We start from the raw sequence: 17015 nt of genomic DNA, 5'->3' as shown, positions 1-17015 counted from the left end.
AAAAATCCAATTCCTGTTAATCTAAGGCAACTGAGAGTATAATGAATCAAGCAGACTAATATCAACAAAAGCAAAAAATATAACTGCTCAGTAAATGTCACTTTACTTATCTCAATATTTAAAACTAAGAGCCTTCAGGCTACATTAAGAATAATTAGAATTCTCTAAACCAGGGAATGGCCAGAGAATTGAGGCAGAGGTCATGTTATACTAAAGGCACATGAAATGAACACAGAATAGCCAATGTTCCCATTTTCTACCTTAGTTTAAAAAAAAAAGGTAATATACTGATCAAGCGAGGTATTATTTTATTTTTAAGAGACTATTTGGAACCTATAGAGAACTACATGGGAACAGGGAAAATTACCCTTCAAAACTTACCATTCCAAAAGTAAACATCTGTCACATGCACTCAGGCTCAGCCTTCTCAATCTTTAAAACGTGTCTGGCAGTGATGACACCCTTATCCTGCAGAGATCCTTATATTCCATGACTCTGAGCCAGCAACTGCCGGTTTAGACGGAGTTGGGTGAGGGCCTCCGGGAGAAGCAAAACAGAATAATTATGGTCAATGTAACAATGTGCAGAGAAGCTCCTATCAAAACTCTCCTAAACATTAAGCAAAGTCAGAATCCCACAAATTCTTTAGGAGAGAAATACCAAATTAGGAATACAGGCAATTTTCAGTGGGATTGGTTAAAACAAAAAAGGCAGCATTCAGGCTGGGACCAATAATAACTAAACACTCAGTTAAACCTAAAGATATGAACCCCTAGACAACACTCAACCATGGACTCTCTTGTCCCCTCCTAGTGTGCACCAGCAGCTCTGTCCTCTCACCTTATCTCTAAATAAAAGCCTCTCCCTTGCTTTCCTACCTTGAGTGTTTCCAAAGTTCATTCTTCGACTCCACAAACAAGAACCCCGGCATCAACTCAGTAGTTAATAATAAAGATTTGTTTATTACATGCCTTCCTTACACCAGCCACTACTTTACACAATTCATATAGTATACAGATCTCTAGAAGGCAGGTAGAAGTGTCTGCAAATGACAATGAGAAAGCAGACCAATGGATATTCAGTCACATGCCAAAAGCCACACAGTGAGTGGCCACACTGGTGTTCCCAGTGTTGATCTGACTCCGAAGCCCACACCTCCCCACAACACTGTTACACTTCTCAAGGTCTTCTGGATCCAAGTCCCTGTAATTCTTTCTCCTCCTTCTTCGACCACTTCACTGTGAATGGTCCCCTAAGACTCATTTGGCCCATGTTCAATCCCTTGAGCCTTTCTTAGACTCTAAGTTCATGAACCATCGCCTGTGTGCAAAAGATTCCTAAAACTCACACTCTTGCCATCTCTTTGATATTCAGAATTTAGCATATCAAAACCAGAATTCACGGTGTCCTTCCCTAAATAAACAACACTTTGCAACTTCCTGAATACCTATGAGTACTTCCCAAGGACCAAAGTGATGCCCTTCTAGAAAGCATTCACTGGCTGTTTCAAGAAGCTTCATCTCTGAGAAATCTCGTAGCACTCACTAATAGCCACTGGTGTAATTTTACATCACCAGTCTCTTCTTCCTTTCTTTGACATGGCAAACACAGTGCTTACTGCGTAGCAGGTGCACAAAAAGTATTTACTGATTAATTCATCAAGTCCTGACTCTTCTACCTACCTCTCAACTGGTGCCTTCTACTGCACTTCCATGGCCAACATCTTAGTCTGAAAACTAATGCCTGGATGACATATATAAATGGAGTTAGGATGGCTGGAATGACACACCATTTATGTAGGAACTTGCATTACTGCACAATTCAAGGGTATGAAAGAAAAGTAGCTCTAAGGTGGGTACAGATATTACATCTGGATATAGTCAACACTCTTTTTGCAACTGATTTAACCTTCTTTGCCCTCCTTCATCCAATTCACCCCACTCACAAAGCATGGAAAAATAAAAGCTCAGCTTTTGGTACAACAATATCAACTTTTGATATTGGTACAAAGAAGTGGCTTCCTAGGCAGCACCAGTATCAGATCCAATCATAGGAGAAAATGCTTCAAACTGGTCTCCATGTTTTACCACCCCTGTTTTCATGCTCATAATTTTCAGAACAGTCTAATCTGGCTATTCCCACAACTCGACCTTATGAAGGAACCAACTCAGCATAAGACTGAATTTATCCTCAGCTCTGCATTTAGGGCCATCTGTCAGCTGACACTTCAACACTTTTCCCAGCTTTGTGGTCCAGTAGAAAAATCATGAAGTTTGGAGTCAGAATGTTTGAATCCAGATCTCATCATTGCATCTTAATAATATTTTATCCACTTCATATAAAGGATAGTACCACCTTGTTGGCAGCCGCGCTCAGAAAATAGCGCCCAATGCAGGGCAGCCGGAAGGCCCCGAACTTCCTAATGACAAATCATCCCACACCACTAAACTACATGCTAATTGCGCCTTGGCATAAGGACCAATGAGACCCACCAAATGGTTATGCTAATAAGGCATATGGAGCCGCACCAACCAGGTCAGAGCATGAGAACTATATAAGCAAGCCTCTCCTTCCCCTCTGGGTCCTGCCCAACTCATTTGTTTCACAAAGAGCTGAAGAATAAAGCTTTCTGCAGAAGAATCCTGCTGTTGTTGCGTGCTGTTCTTGCCGGCGAGGACGGGGCGCGCAACAAGTGGTGCCGAATCCCGGGAACCAGAACATCACCGGCACAGGGAGGACCCTTCAGACATCTGGAGAGGATTCAGAACTGCAGGTCAGAAGAAAGCCCGGAGGGGTAAGTTCCGAGAGGCCCCTGCTTTTTAGGATGATGGTTGATGGTTCTCTGTAAATAAGGAGGCACCATGGGGAATGCACCGTCATTAGTCACGGCGCTGCAGACAGCTCTCAAAGAGCGAAACTTGAAGGTCTCCAGCAAAGTCTTAGGATCTTTTGTGAAGGAGATAGACCGTGTGGCCCCCTGGTTCATTTGTTCAGGGTCCCTCTCAATCCCGAGCTGGGACAAACTGGGGAAAGATCTTGATAGAGAGGAGGAGGAGGGTAGCCTGAGGGGAGGCACCAGGCCCCTCTGGAAACTGATTAGAGCTTGTCTGCAAGATGAGAGATGTGAAAAGGTAATAAAAGAAGGTCAGAGAGCATTGACAGATATCCAAGAGAGCATGTCAGAAACGGAACGGGAAACAGAGAGCGCGCGCGGCCGAAAAAAGGCCACAAAAACGAAGGTAAAGAAACCTCAGAGTGAGGGAGAAAGCCCGCCTAGGGCAAAAGCGAAAGAGCCCCGAGAAGCGAGTGACAATCGCCTCGGAGAAAATAGTAAATACCCCTGGAAAGAGTTGAGGGACCTCCAACTCTCCAATAGGGAATCTGAGGAGGAATTAACGTCCGCAGAGGAAGGGGAAGAAAATAAAACCGCAGAGTGTAGAAGTAAGGGAACCAGCAAAGTTGAAAAGCGGACCAAGGAAAAAATGAAAGCAGGGTGTCCCCCGACGCCCTTTGCCCCGCCACCTTACGTGAGTGGCGCACTCTCCTTTTGCCACCCAGATACTCTTCAGGCAATTAGACAAATGTTTCCTGTATTTGAGGATAACGGTGTACGCTCTCACCAGCCCCTGAGCCATAAACAAGTTAAGGAGTTAGCAGAATCCGTTCGGGCTTATGGAGTCAGTGCTAACTATACCATAGCACAAGTTGAGAGATTAACAGAGACAGCCATGACACCCGCAGACTGGCAATATGTAACTAAGGCATGCCTTTCTAGTATGGGGCAATACATAGAATGGAAGGCATTGTGGCATGATATCAGCATGACCCAGGCACGCGCAAACGCGGCCGAAGGACAGCCTGCATGGTCATATGATATGCTGACGGGCCAAGGACAGTGGGTAGCCGACCAGACCGCCTTCCCCTTACAGGTATATGCACAAATAAACACGTGCGCCGCCAAGGCATGGAAAGCCCTCACCAACAAAGGAGAAGTATCAGGCAATTTGACAAAAATTATTCAGGGGCTGAGCGAGCCATTTTCTGACTTTGTCGCTCGTATGATAGAGGCCGCAGGCAGAATATTTGGAGATCAGGAACAAGCAATGCCCCTAGTGGAGCAATTAGTGTTTGAACAATGTACCAAGGAATGCAGACAGGCGATAACACCCTGGAAACAAAAAGGGATACATGCCTGGTTGAAAGCCTGTAGAGAAATAGGAGGGCCACTCACCAATGCGGGCCTAGCCGCGGCCATATTACAGAGCCACAAACAAGCCAGGATCACTAACAGAAGTATCAAATGCTTTCAATGCGGGAAATTAGGACATATAAAGAGAGAGTGTAGGAGCCCAGCTTCAGAACAAACAACCCAAAAGACCCCTGAGTTGTGCCCTAAGTGTAAGAAAGGCAGGCATTGGGCTAATGAGTGCCGGTCTATTAAAGATATAGAAGGGAAACCCTTAGAACTGCCAAAAAACGCCCAGAGGGGCCCCCGTCACCAGGGCCCGCAAATATATGGGGCAACCAGCACGCAAGTGTCATTCGGGAACAACCAGGCCCCCCAAGGAGAGCCACTTCAAGTTCCGCGGGATTGGACATCCGTGCCACCACCAGAATAGTGTTGACTCCACAGATGGGAGTTCAGCCTATCCCTTCAGACTTTAAAGGCCCCCTACCACCAAATACCATTGGGTTACTCCTAGGGCGCTCTTCTGCTGCATTGAAAGGCCTGGTAGTTCATCCCGGAGTTATAGATCAAGATTATGAAGGACAGGTAAAAATCATGTGTTCGGCTCCCAGAGGAATCTATCCTATATCCCCGGGAGACCGCATAGCCCAGCTCTTAGTTTTACCTAGTCTCCACGCCAATTATCCTGCTACCAACACGGAGAGGGGAGAAAGGGGCTTCGGCTCCTCTGACTGGGATTCAGCCTTCATAGTATTAGATTTAGCAGACAGACCAAAATTAACTCTTCAAATAGAGGGAAAGAGCTTTGAGGGAATCCTAGACACTGGAGCAGATAAAAGTATTATCTCTGCAACCTGGTGGCCCTCCAAGTGGCCTGTGACCCAATCCTCACATTCATTACAAGGTTTAGGATATGAGTCAAGCCCTTCAATTAGTGCCAAACCATTGAAATGGCGAGCCCCTGAAGGACAAGAGGGTACAGTCACCCCTTATGTACTCCCTCTACCGGTCAATTTATGGGGGAGGGATGTCATGAGAGACTTAGGCCTCAAACTCATTAATGAATACTCCACCCCCGCCCAAGGCATGATGATGGACATGGGATACATCCCTGGCAAAGGGCTGGGGAAACACCAACAGGGACACATAGAGCCCATCCTGCCCAAAGTAAAGAATGACCGTCACGGCCTGGGTTTTTCATAGGGGCCATTGAAGATGCCATGCCCATACCTTGGCTCACAGAGGAGGCCGTATGGGTTCCTCAGTGGCCCCTATCCTCTGAAAAATTAGAAGCAGCTCATTGCTTAGTGCAAGAGCAGCTCCAAGTGGGACACCTAGAACCCTCTGTGTCCCCATGGAACACACCCATATTTGTAATCAGGAAAAAGTCAGGATCATGGAGGTTGCTTCATGATCTGAGAGCAGTAAATGCTCAAATGAGAATGCTTGGACCCGTACAGCGGGGACTGCCACTCCTCTCTGCCTTACCCAAAGAATGGAAAGTGCTCATAATAGATATTAAAGATTGTTTCTTTTCTATACCTCTAAGCTCCAAGGACAGGGAAAGATTTGCTTTTACTTTGCCAGCTATTAACCATGAACAACCCAATGCCAGATTTCAGTGGAAGGTCCTCCCTCAAGGAATGGCAAATAGCCCCACCATATGTCAACTGTACGTTCAGCGAGCGCTAGACCCAATTCGTAAGACCTATCCCACGCTAAAGATCATCCATTACATGGATGACATCCTTCTTTGCTCCCCACAACCAGCGGAAATAGAAGAAGCATATATAGATCTCACTAGATCCCTAGAAAATTGGAGACTGAATATAGCAAGCGAGAAGGTCCAAAAATCTAGTGTTAGCAAATTCCTAGGAGCAACCATTTACACAGATGTAATTTGCCCCCAAAAGCTTGAGATAAGACATAATCAATTGCGAAATTTGAATGACTTCCAAAAACTCCTAGGGGATATTAATTGGTTGCGCCCATACTTAAAGATACCCACCACTGAATTGACTCCACTATTTAAAACCCTAGAAGGAGACCCACAACTAACGTCACCGCGCTCCCTCACACCTGAGGCATTACAAGCCATTCGCAAAGTAGAACAGGCTTTGATGACAGCACAATTAAATAGAGTGCAATCGAATGAACCCTTTGAGTTGTGTGTGCTTCCCACCCCGGAGCTGCCAACAGCAGTTTTATGGCAGCACGACCCACTGATCTGGATCCATCCCCAAGCCTCTCAGGCTAGGACAATAGAGTACTATCCGGCAGCCGTGGCCAAACTTGCTTTGAGAGGAGTAAAAACCTCCATGACACATTTCGGAGAGGCTCCAGCTAAAATTATAACCCCTTACAGCGTAGAACAGATACAAGTATTATGTGCTATGAATGATGATTGGGCCATACTTGCTTACAGTTTCTCAGGAACCTTTGATAATCATTTCCCTAAACATCCCCTCATCAACTTCGCCAAAAATCATCTCCTAGTATTCCCTTGGGTCACTAGCCTAACCCCGCTGCCTCATGGAAAAACAGTTTACACGGACGGGTCTAAGACAGGCACAGGTGCCTATGTCCATGATGGCAAAGTTGTGACAAAAGGCTACACGCCTGACACTCCACAAATAGTGGAATGTCGCATAGTCTTAGAGGTCCTACAAATCTTTCCTGAACCTTTAAATATTGTGTCTGACTCCTGTTATGTAGTTAATGCAGTCAAATCTCTAGAAGTGGCCGGGCTAATTAAAGCGTCCAGCCCAGTAGCCACTTTGTTCAAACAGATACAATCAGCACTACTTCATAGGCAATCTCCTTTGTATATAACTCATATCAGAGCACATTCAGGCCTTCCCGGGCCTATGACCCAAGGCAACCACCTGGCAGACCTCGCAACCAGAAGCATAGCCTTTCCCCTGCTAGACCCTATCACCACAGCTTCAAAATTCCACACACAATTTCATGTCACTGCCGAAACACTGCGCAAGCGGTTTAGCATAACCAGGGCCGAAGCTAGGAACATTGTCCTTAGCTGCCAACATTGCTGCAGCTTCCTTCCCACACCTCATGTTGGGATCAACCCCAGAGGTATTAGGCCTTTACAAGTTTGGCAAATGGATGTGACGCATATTTCGTCTTTTGGGAAACTGAAATATGTACATGTATCCGTGGATACTTGTTCAGGAGTCATCTTTGCCTCCCCATTGTCAGGAGAGAAAGCTTCCCATGTCATCCAGCACTGCCTTGAAGCTTGGAGCGCATGGGGGTTACCGCAGATTCTGAAAACAGACAATGGCCCAGCCTATACCTCTACAAAATTTGCTCAATTTTGTCATCACATGGGGATAAAACATATCACTGGCCTTCCCTACAACCCACAGGGTCAAGGGATTGTGGAACGCGCGAACCGCACGCTCAAATCCTATTTACTTAAACAAAAAGGGGGAATTGAAGATATACCCCCCACACCAAAAACTGCCATAGCCCTAGCACTTTTCACTATAAATTTTTTGAATCTGGATGCTCAAAGCCATACAGCAGCGGATCGCCATAATCAGTGGCCAAAAGACCCACAAGAACTAGTAAAATGGAAGGACGTGTTATCTAACCAATGGAAGGGCCCGGATCCAATCATAATCAGATCCAGGGGAGCTGTGTGTGTTTTCCCCCAGGGTGAAGAAAATCCCTTCTGGATCCCAGAGCGCCTAACGAGGAAAGTCCTAAACAAAGGAGATGACTTCGCTGTACCTCCTGACCCTGCTCCTGACACTGGAGACCCCGACTCAGGGAGTATTGAGATGGGGAATCCTGTCTGCCTTTCCTAAGCCTATGCCTGTCCGTTTCAATGCAGCCGTTTTTCCGCGCTTTTTCACTACCAATACTAGTATGAACTTGCCCTACTTAGTTAAAGACACCCTAGTAGCTCCCCTGGGAGAAAACCGATCCTTCGTAACTAATGGGTCATTATGCTTCACCACTCAGAATCTAGCTGGCTGTATCTCCCTGAAACGGAGGAAATACGGATGGTTCAGTGACATAATTCTAGAGGCCAGTAGCCTCCCCGTTATGTCAGCTAAATTTGAAGGGCCTAATAAGGAAGGGAGCCCATCCTATAAGAACATGACTATCCACCAGATGGTTCTCTGGATCAATGGCACATTTGTACACTCTCCCAGGAACAATTCCACCGACAGGCCTCGTCAACCCAAATATGCCTCCCATTGTGTGGGCGACTATGAGGGAGAGCTGTGGCCCTGGACTGACTGTCAGTCAACTGTAGTAACATGGGCAACTGAGAGGCAGGAGTTTACCATCTCCCCAGATATGGAGGGACGGCCAGCCAATGAGGCTTGGTGGCCAGTAAAGGTGCTCGAAGGCGAGTTTCATCAGCAGCTGAGCATGAACCCCTTCCATAAATGGATGCTGTGTGGAGTCAATGGCTCGTGTACCGACCTCTCCCCCTTTTCCGCCCTCCAGGGTGGGGGAATCGGTGTAAAAAATATCACCTTTTGGTGCGAGAATAACCACATGCGCGCACACTGGAACATGATCATGACCCATAACAACGAGAACTACACGTGTTCAGCAAAATCAGGTCCAGAGTCACCTAATTCCCTTTTTCCACCTTCTCCAGTATGCGTATACCCCCCATTTCTGTTTATCTTATCCAATAGTAGCTTTGACTCCTGCTCCAATGAAACCTGCTTTCTGTCTCAGTGTTGGGATGCGCGTAACTTTACCAACGCTTTGGTAGTCCGCATCCCCCGTTGGGTCCCTGTTCCCATAGACGCCCCTAACACCATGACTCTGTTTCGAGAAAGGCGCGATTTCGGTGTTACAGCCGCCATAGTGCTCCTGATCTCCGCGACTGCGGTCGCAGCCACCGCCGCTGGTATAGCTTTAGACACCTCCATCAAATCGGCTACAGAGCTCAATAACCTTGCAGCCTCAGTAGCTTCTGCCCTGGACCAACAGTCCACACTTGATGGCAAACTGAAAGGAGGAATAATGATCCTCAATCAACGCATAGATCTCGTGGAGGAACAAATGGAGGTGCTCTGGCAAATGGCCCAAATGGGATGTGAGCGGAAATATCGTGCCCTCTGCATCACTAGCATTCAATATAAAAATTTTACACGGGCAGCTAATCTGTCACGAGACCTGTCCCAGTATCTTTCAGGAAACTGGTCCCAAGACTTCGATGGGACACTAGAAGAGCTGCGGCGAGAAATTATCCACATCAACTCCACCCGTCTAGATATCTCCGTAGCGGAAGGACTCTCTTCCTGGTTCCTCAGAGCTCTCTCCCACGTCAAGGAGTGGGCGGGCATGGCTGGGATGGGCGTGTTCCTGCTTGGAGGTCTCATGCTCTTACTCTGGTTGTTATGCAGACTCCGCAACCAACATAAGCAGGACAAGGTGATCCTTGCTCAAGCCCTAATGGCGATAGACGTTGGCGCCTCTCCCCAAGTGTGGCTCAACATGCTTAAGAAGGAAGCTCGGCTTTAGCTTGAGGTAGCTCTTGCACCCTGAGCCCATGTGGCACTGCACCAGGCCCGAGTACCTCAATGCTTAATCACAGCTTTCTTTAAGAAACTCATGGTGCAAGAGGGTTGAGAAAAAGGGTCCAAACCCTTTGTACCAAGCGGTCCCAACGCCAGCCAGAGGATGCGAGGCAAAGCACTGCAAGAGGTCTTGGACCCCTCTGAGAGGCATGCCTGACTGCATAGGGGTAGATGCCCAGAACCCCTCTCCAAAAAGGGGGCATCAGGAAGTATGATGGAGGTCAGGCCTCTGTCTCCGCCTCTGCTGGCAAGTTCCGCCTTGAGCTTCTGTTAGACAAAAAAGGGGGAGATGTTGGCAGCCGCGCTCAGAAAATAGCGCCCAATGCAGGGCAGCCGGAAGGCCCCGAACTTCCTAATGACAAATCATCCCACACCACTAAACTACATGCTAATTGCGCCTTGGCATAAGGACCAATGAGACCCACCAAATGGTTATGCTAATAAGGCATATGGAGCCGCACCAACCAGGTCAGAGCATGAGAACTATATAAGCAAGCCTCTCCTTCCCCTCTGGGTCCTGCCCAACTCATTTGTTTCACAAAGAGCTGAAGAATAAAGCTTTCTGCAGAAGAATCCTGCTGTTGTTGCGTGCTGTTCTTGCCGGCGAGGACGGGGCGCGCGACACCACCTAATCTCCCAGGATTCTTGTGAGGATGAAATGAGATCAATGCAAAGGGCACTCTGTAAATTGTAAAATTCTCTTAAAAGAAACAAAAGCTGCAACATAAAAATAAATTTATACTTATTTATAAATATGAATGATGCCATATACCAAATTATTTGCCAAATGCCTTGCCCATCTGTCCAAACTTAGTGGAAGGAAACAATGGAGAAAGTGAACACTATTAGTAAATAGTTAACCGGCCAGTCCAAAGTTTTACTATTGTGCTTTTATTTTCTTCCTTGCATAATTTGGGTAGGAGCACTTCTGGCATCCTGAGTAAAATTCTATAAGGAACATTTGCCTTCTGCTTACACAGCATTTGGACGACAGGTATTCATGAAAATGTGAGAATTAGATGAAAATGCTACCACCCAATCCGTTCCTACTTCTTAAGTTTTATGGGGGTCCTAAGTGACTCCAGAATCTGATGAAAGGAATAGATCTTCTCCCTAGAAAAAATGCTCCTACATATAAACACCATTTCTGGAGGAAACCAGATATGCCACGCACCTGTCCAAGCATACTGTCATACCTCCAAAGCACCACACATGAAATTTGAACTATTAAGCCTCATTCTTGAAACACAAACACAGCCTCCTAGCCTTTTCCTCTTCCACAAAACCGGTTCTCCCACCTCCATGGCCTCCACCCCGCCTTGGTCTGTCTCTGGTTACCAAAGACTCTGACTCCCTTCTCCAACCAGGCTCCGCGACGGAGTGAATCAACCCACCATCACTCCCCTATCCATGCCTCCTTTTCCTATTTTTGAAGACAGTATTTTGTCTGTATTCTTTCTGACAAAAAAAATTATTTAAAGATATTTAATATTAAAAATATTTAATATTTATTTTTCACAGAGGTATGGCTAGAAATTCTGAAACTACTTTTGTGTATTCTAGAATTAAGTAAATAAATAAATATCCTGAGGATAGTGGGAGCTAAGTCTCTCACAAAGGAATCACAACTATGAAAAGGGTAAGAGTAGAACTGAGTTGAAATTGGAGGTACTATTGTGAATTCACAGTCTTAATAGAAATAGATATAGACTTAGAATATAAATCCTAACTGTCTGCCCAGAGGGCCTAGAAGTAAAAAACACTCCAGTAACAATGAGCATCTCTAGTGCCCAGAACTTGGTTTCTAAAAACTGCTCTCCACCAAAATGAATCAGAACTCCTTGGAGAAATGGCTGATTTCATGGCTGGAGGAGAAAAAGTACAAGTTCAACCTGAACAACTTGTTTTGCCAGGACATAAAGGAGTGTTTGAAGCACGATGGGGTCAAGAGGACACTGGAACCAGCTTGAAGGGGGCTCCCACCAATTCAATCTGGGACTATCTGACCATCAAAATAAATAATTATAGTAATGGATTATAAACCACTGAATAGAAATTCATGAGTGCAAAATAATATAAATAAGTGAATAATTAAATAGGGAAGAAGGGAAAACAACTCCTTCTAGTACAGTGCCAACTGAAAAATATAAAAGGAATGGCGGATTTAGAAAACTACCATCTGGCAAACATAATATTGATTCAGGCAAGGATCATCAATGGATGGATTACAGTCTGATAAATAACAGCTTATTTGTATAATATTATAGTATCTCCTCATAATATGCTTATTAATTATAAAAGGAAAAAACAGTAACTTTACAGTGGAGAAATTAGCAGACACCACCTAATCCAAGGGATCAAAGCAGCAGCAGGGTGCGAAAGCCAACTCACACCAACTCAGACAAGGCACATCTCTTCCCAGTTTTATGTTCAGCTTGAAACCTACCAGGGTGGAAGTACTCACACCATGGAAATCAGCAAATTTTATAAATCAGAATTTTTTTTTGCCCCAGGAGAACTAATTGTTAGACATTTATTAGCATAATATTGGATCAAAGTTACTACCACCAAACTAGTTGACGTAACATGCCTACTGATACTACACGCCAAGAAGAACACAACATCACTTTTATGGTATCCTGCCCAAAATGCATAACCTCAATCTAATGTTGAGAATGCATCAGAAAAACACTAAATTGAGAGACATCCTACAAGTAACTGGCATTGCATTAGCAAACATCAGAGTCATGAAAGACAGAAGATGATTGTGATAGTTTATTTTACATGTCAGCTGGGCTAACGGATGCCCAGATAGCTAGTGAAACATTATTTCTGGGTGTGTCTGTACAGGTGTTTCTGAAAGAGATTAGCATTTGAATTGGCAGACTAAATAAAGAGCACCCTCACTAATACAGGTGAGCATCATACAATCTATTGAGGGCCTAAACAGAACAAAAACGTAGAGGAAAGGTAAATTTGCTCTCTGCCTGAGCTGGGATATTCATTTTCTCCTGCCCACAGACTTCAACTACCCTGATTGTCAGGACTTTGGGACAGAAATTTACACCATTGCCAGCTTGCAGATCACAGGACTTCTTGGCCCCCATAATAGTGTGAGCCAATTCCTATAATAAATCTTATACATATGTCATGGGTGTATACATATGTCTGATTAGATATGCTTATATGTTCATATATCTTTAGGCTCAATTTCTCTTGATAACCTTAACTAATGCAACCCCTAAGGAAATGTTTGAAATTAAAGACGATTAAAGAGATTTGTGAACCAAATGTAATATGTAACCCTGATTGGATCCTAGACCAGAAAAAAAGGTGTTATTTTCTTTGCTATTAAGGACATTATAGGGAAGACTGGTGAAAGATGAATAAAATATTTAGATTATGGTAATATAGGCATGTTAATTTCCTGATTTTAATCACTGTACTATGGTTATGTAATAGAGTGCCCCAAATGCATACAAAAATATACAGGAGTAAAGTCACATTAGTATGTAACTTTCTCTGAGATGGTTCACATGGAGGAGGAAAAGAATCCTTTCTAGAGAGAAAGTTAAACAAATGAGGCTAAATGTTAACAAAGGGGAATCCAGGTGTCAGACATATAGTTCTTTGTGTTATTTTGGGAACTTTTCTGTAAATCCTAAATTATTTAAAAATTAAAAGCTATTAAGAAAAAAACGCGAACACTACCTGGTCCTCTGCCCTCATGCTCCGGCCTTTGTGGCTGCAGGTGGAAGGAGGCAGTGAGCCGGGACTTCTCAAGGGGCCCAAGGCTGCTTCGTACAACAGAAGCTAAAGCTGCGTCCGCTTCCCACCTGCCCCGGGACCCACAGTAGCGTCAAGGTGCACGCAGGCGTCTGGCAGCGGCTCGCTCAGCACGAGCCCTTCCTGTCCTCAGATTGGCCCAGGGCGCAGTTACTTCACGACTTCCTTGCAGGGAGCACGTGCTGTTCAAGGATCTGTATGAGCTGCAGGTGCCAAGGCCTCATGGCCCGGTGACCCCCGGCAGGCTCCTCACTTGACCAGGCTCGCAGTAGCTCAGCCCAAGATCCGTACTGCAGTTGTTGGCCCTTGGCAAGCACATATTCCTACAAGTCAAGAATCTTGGCCTCAGATAGCCAACCATCACTCACAAATCCAGTGTGTAACTGAGCCCTTCCCTCTCAATCTGGGGCCCTGGAGTCGGATAGCAGGATTCCCAGCCACAGAGGGGAGTTGGGAGCTCCCCTGTGAAGGCAGAATTAAGTAAAGGCTTCTTCAAGTGCTTTAATGTTGTCTCTGAAAGCAAGATGTATGTGGTCCAGGTGCTGCCAGTGAGTTTCCAGCAAGGCTGTGGAAACCTTGGCCAATACGAGCTGGCCACTCCCCCTAGGGTGTGTGTTTCTGGGCTTTCCCATTATCAATTAGTTGGAAATTGCATGTAGATGTGTCCTGACCTTACAGAGCCTGTTCTGATCTACAGCTTCCTGCTCAAGGGACACCAGGAGACAGACTAACAGCTAATGGGATACACCAAAGGTACTGTGCTTCTGCCACTTACCGGGTTATGTTTTCTGATCAAAGTTGATTCATAGGATGAAACCATCATATTTGAATTTTGAGGTGCAAATAGTGGGTTGCACAGATAACAGACTGAGGTGCTGCTAAAATGCATCGATTGTGATTACAGTTGCTCTTGCCAGTTTCTTCATTCATCCTGTGTAAACAAGGAGGATTATTCCCATTCTCTAATACAGCACCTGGTCCATGGCAGGTGCTTGGTAAATCTCAATGCCTTTATAATACCCTGCACATTCTGCAGAATTGAAGTGATTGTTCTCCCATTACCTGTAAATCTGAAAGTATTTTTGTCTGTGTTGGCACTTCCATCATTCTTTAAAATTAAATTGTGTAGAAGAAAATGTGTTCTTAACTGCTTGTGGATGGAGTTCTGAGGTTCACAAAGATCTCAAATGCTGAGCAGTGAAAGGAAACTGAATAATATAATTATGATCTGTGTTTTTACTCTGTATTCATGGATATCATTACCTCTCTTTATATATTTTTCTTTTACATCCCTCCAAACAAAATGAAAGGCTTCCATAATGAAAAGGGTGAAGGAAAGATGACTGTTAATTTCAGCTGAGCAGACAGGCATGTCAAGCAAATGAAGACAGAAGACATAATCAGGAGTATACTGGGAGATGGTAAACAGATTATTTTTAATGATTTACAGCAACCACATTTATCTCCTACTCAGAGTAGAGAGAAAAATGTCTTCAGATAACCAGTGGTCAGCAAATGAGGATGAAGGCCAATTATCCCGACTCATCAGGAAATCTAGGGACTCCCCTTTTGTCCCTATAGGTAAGTACAAGCCTTGACTGGATACTGGAAAACTGTAGTAACACAATGCCCATATCCAGTGTGAATGCACTGAAATGTTTTATATAATTGCATGTTTTCAGATAATTGAAGTTAACCCCCTCTAAGCATGAGTTAAACTTTCAGAATAGTTTCTAGTCTATGGTAAATTGCCAATAAATGGTAGCTATTATTATTATGAAGCATCAAATTTTATTCTACTTAATCCATTTTCATTAAAGGCCTATCAAAAATTATTAGTTCCCAGCCAATCTAAATGCAGTGGTCTGGACTTCAACTTCCCTGTGATGACTCAGCACCATCAGTTTATTATACTGAAAGTCTATTGGGGACTATTGAGATGTGTATGTCTCTTTGTCCTTTAAGCAACTCCAACCTTTAACTTCTTGTGTCTGATGTTAGATTTTTCTGTTTCTTCCATTACTGTTGGGTACCATCAAAAACTTCTGCTTCTAGAGTCCTGTGGTAACAAAAGCTAGACACACAAGCTTAAAAGCACTGTGAATCAACTCAGGGTAAAGAAGCTCTGAGTGAAGGCCTAGGCCTACCTACCTGCCATTGAGAGCATGAGCTTTGTGGTGCTCATACCCAGTGGCCCTGTTTGCAGGCTTCCTCATGTGTTCCAGATGTCAAGGTTGATGGTTAAGTAAACTAGATTAAGAAAGTGGTATTATAATTAGACTTAGAGTCTTAGCCTCATTCTTACCTAACATGTATTTACTAAGTTTACATTCAAATAAATACCATATGTATGTGTGGATTAAAAAAAAACCCACAAAATCCAAAAAGGAAAGAAAAAAACAACAAAATCCAATATTATATTTCAAGATCTAAGCTTTCTTGTTCTCTTTTGGATGGTCAAGCTGCCCTAATCATTATTAATCATTATTACTGTGTACTGCAGCCAGGCCTCTTTCTTGTGTTTATTTTGTCTGGAAACTATTAAAATAATTTATTTAAATGAGACTTACATATGTTTGCAATTAATTCCATAAAACCTTCTAAACAGGTATAAGTCATATGTTTCCATTAAGTGTCACTGCAACTTCGTAAGCATCATTATCGATATATCAAAAAGAATCAAAATTTACTTAATAGTTACTAATAACTAACTAGTTACTCCTATGGTTAGAAGTTTTACCTAATGTGATTAAAACTTATAAAGGCACCCACAGAAAATTAAAGCAAATAATTTTATAATGATTTATTCGTCTTAATATTTTTAACTAGAAAAACAATTCAAGAATTCAATGCCACCTGAACAGATCACTCTCAGAGATTAATCCTGTGCCTGTTGTAAGTTAAATTATTTTGCCAGAGACATTTAGGTTGATTAAAGGAGAAAGATAAAAGTGTTTCCAGCTAATTGAATAAATTCAATTATATACAAACTACAAAGACACTATATGGAAAACAGAAAGGTTCAGACTTTAATCTCAAAAAGAAACAAAACCAATTTAAGTCATAACAGAGCATTGATTTGATAAGGGAAGAGAGCCAAGTTTCTGTTAGAAAAATAACAATAAAATTTGTGTATATGTTATTGAATACTTTGTATAGCTATTGTTATTTTAACAATACTATATTTCCTGCTGCAGGATGCAATATCCTATGCACATAAATTACAAAATATTTTTGTCATTTTAAATGACTTACATCATTATAACCTATTTATCTTGTTTAAAATTACCTTATGATCACTGTTAAGGTCTGTGCTGTATTTTATACATACAAATGATCCCTGAACTACACAGGATCTAGGGAGTCAATCCCCCATGCAGTTGAAAATCCACATATAACTTTTGATCCCCAAATTTTGTTTTTAAGTAACTATGGCAATTTTTCCTCTGGACTATTTAGATTGTTTAGTT

At 43.5% G+C, this 17015-nt stretch overlaps 1 protein-coding gene across 1 annotated transcript; it reads left to right on the top strand.

Annotated features, from left to right (window-relative positions):
• The first annotated feature begins 291 nt into the window (after positions 1 to 291).
• Positions 292 to 13802, top strand: LOC140843891 (uncharacterized). The gene is made up of 4 exons (XM_073214301.1): positions 292 to 2794; positions 7867 to 9417; positions 13511 to 13612; positions 13718 to 13802. The coding sequence occupies exons 2-4, from the start codon at positions 7928 to 7930 to the stop codon at positions 13800 to 13802; spliced, it is 1677 nt and encodes a 558-aa protein (XP_073070402.1). The 5' UTR covers positions 292 to 2794; positions 7867 to 7927.
• The last annotated feature ends 3213 nt before the right edge of the window (positions 13803 to 17015 follow it).

Source organism: Manis javanica, chromosome 10 (assembly GCF_040802235.1).
Source record: "Manis javanica isolate MJ-LG chromosome 10, MJ_LKY, whole genome shotgun sequence".
Taxonomy (NCBI): domain Eukaryota; kingdom Metazoa; phylum Chordata; class Mammalia; order Pholidota; family Manidae; genus Manis; species Manis javanica.
Note: the sequence above shows the minus strand (reverse complement) of the source record. Positions and strands in the feature narration are given on the sequence as shown.

Excerpts from the sequence above, each read along its gene's own strand:
- LOC140843891 (XM_073214301.1), top strand. The coding sequence starts at position 7,928 with ATGACTTCGCTGTACCTCCTGACCCTGCTCCTGACACTGGAGACCCCG. Across the intron at positions 9,418-13,510 it reads GGGACACTAGAAGAGCTGCG|GTGGAAGGAGGCAGTGAGCC; the intron begins GCGAGAAATTAT and ends TTGTGGCTGCAG. Across the intron at positions 13,613-13,717 it reads CACCTGCCCCGGGACCCACA|GGAGCACGTGCTGTTCAAGG; the intron begins GTAGCGTCAAGG and ends ACTTCCTTGCAG.